Source organism: Pteropus vampyrus, unplaced genomic scaffold (genome assembly GCF_000151845.1).
Source record: "Pteropus vampyrus isolate Shadow unplaced genomic scaffold, Pvam_2.0 Scaffold151, whole genome shotgun sequence".
NCBI lineage: Eukaryota > Metazoa > Chordata > Mammalia > Chiroptera > Pteropodidae > Pteropus > Pteropus vampyrus.
In genome coordinates this window covers 1947194-1948375 of record NW_011888932.1, presented here as the reverse complement: position 1 = coordinate 1948375, position 1182 = coordinate 1947194, and the positions used below count along the sequence as shown (strand labels likewise).

Here is a 1182-nt window from a genome sequence, read left to right as displayed (position 1 = left end):
CAAAAAATACTATTTTAAAATCTTATTTATCTCAGACACCTAAATGAAACACTACGCTGAGCATTTTAAAAATTTATTTACAAAGTTGTGTACAACACGATGGAATAACATTTAGAATACCATATATATTCATTCAGATATAAACAGACTTATAATAGAATGACACTTCTCGCCTTTTGAAAATTTTTTTTATATTTAAAATCTCCCAACGTCTCTATACATTTATTTCTCACATAAAACTGGAGAGTGAACCTTCAAAAAAAATGAAAGTTCAGAGCTCTAAATCTACGGAATTTGTTTTTTTTTCCTTAAAAAAATAAAAACCCCAAAAGGAAAGTCAATAATTTTTATACAAATATGTACAAAGAATCCCCCCCCCATCCCCACGGTACTGAGAGCAGACGCCGTCAGGGTAATTTTTGGAAAATTAGGTTTTCGATTTTACCTGTACGGAAAGCTATTCCCGGGCGGGCGCGCGGTGAGAATTCGCTCCGCCAGCCTAGGTGTGCCCGAGAGGTCGGTGTTGAGGGGTTGGGGGGAGGAAATGGAGGAGAGGCTGAGTCCGGGATTGGGCAGGGGGGCCGAGACCGGGGAGGAGCACCCAACATGGAAGTGCAGCCGCCGCCCGGGGCCGCCACCGGGCCCTGTGTCCCGGCCACCGGCGCGTCCCTATTGAGCGGGCCACTTGGCTTGCGCTGCGGCGGCAGCAGCTGCGGCGGCTGAGGCTGCAGGCTGCAGGAACTGTCCAGAGAGAGGCACGCTCAGGATGGGCGCGATGGTGGCCGTCGTCCGGCTCAGCGACAGTGGCTGGTGCGTGGCCATAAGCGCTGCCGATTGCACGGTCCCCGGCGGCCGCAGGAAAGACTGAGCTGCGCCACCGCTCCCACCGCCCCCAGTGCCCCCAGTTACCCCGGCGCCCCCAGCGCCCGCCGCCGATCCCCCAGGCGCCGCAGGCCCCCCGCCGATGATGTTCTCGATGCTGAACGACGGCCGCGCGCTCGGCTCGGACTTGATGAGCGACGCGGTGGTGCCCGCAGCTCCCGCCGTGCCCGCGGCGGCCGCGGCGGCGCCCAGGCTATTGAGCTGCAGCTGCAGGCCGGGGCCAAGCTGAGAGCCGAAGGCGGCCGCTTTGCGGCCCAGCTCGCCCGAGGGCAGTAGCGGCACGGCGGGCGGCAGTACGGG

At 56.7% G+C, this 1182-nt stretch overlaps 1 protein-coding gene across 1 annotated transcript in view; it reads right to left on the bottom strand.

Annotated features, from left to right (window-relative positions):
• Nucleotides 1–669: 669 nt before the first annotated feature.
• The window catches only part of FOXD3 (forkhead box D3), a 1292-nt gene continuing 779 nt past the window's right edge, over nucleotides 670–1182 (bottom strand). The window contains exon 2 of the mRNA XM_011369608.1: nucleotides 670–1178. Within this exon, the coding sequence (XP_011367910.1) occupies nucleotides 670–1178 (509 nt within the window). The remainder of the gene's footprint in view (nucleotides 1179–1182) is intronic.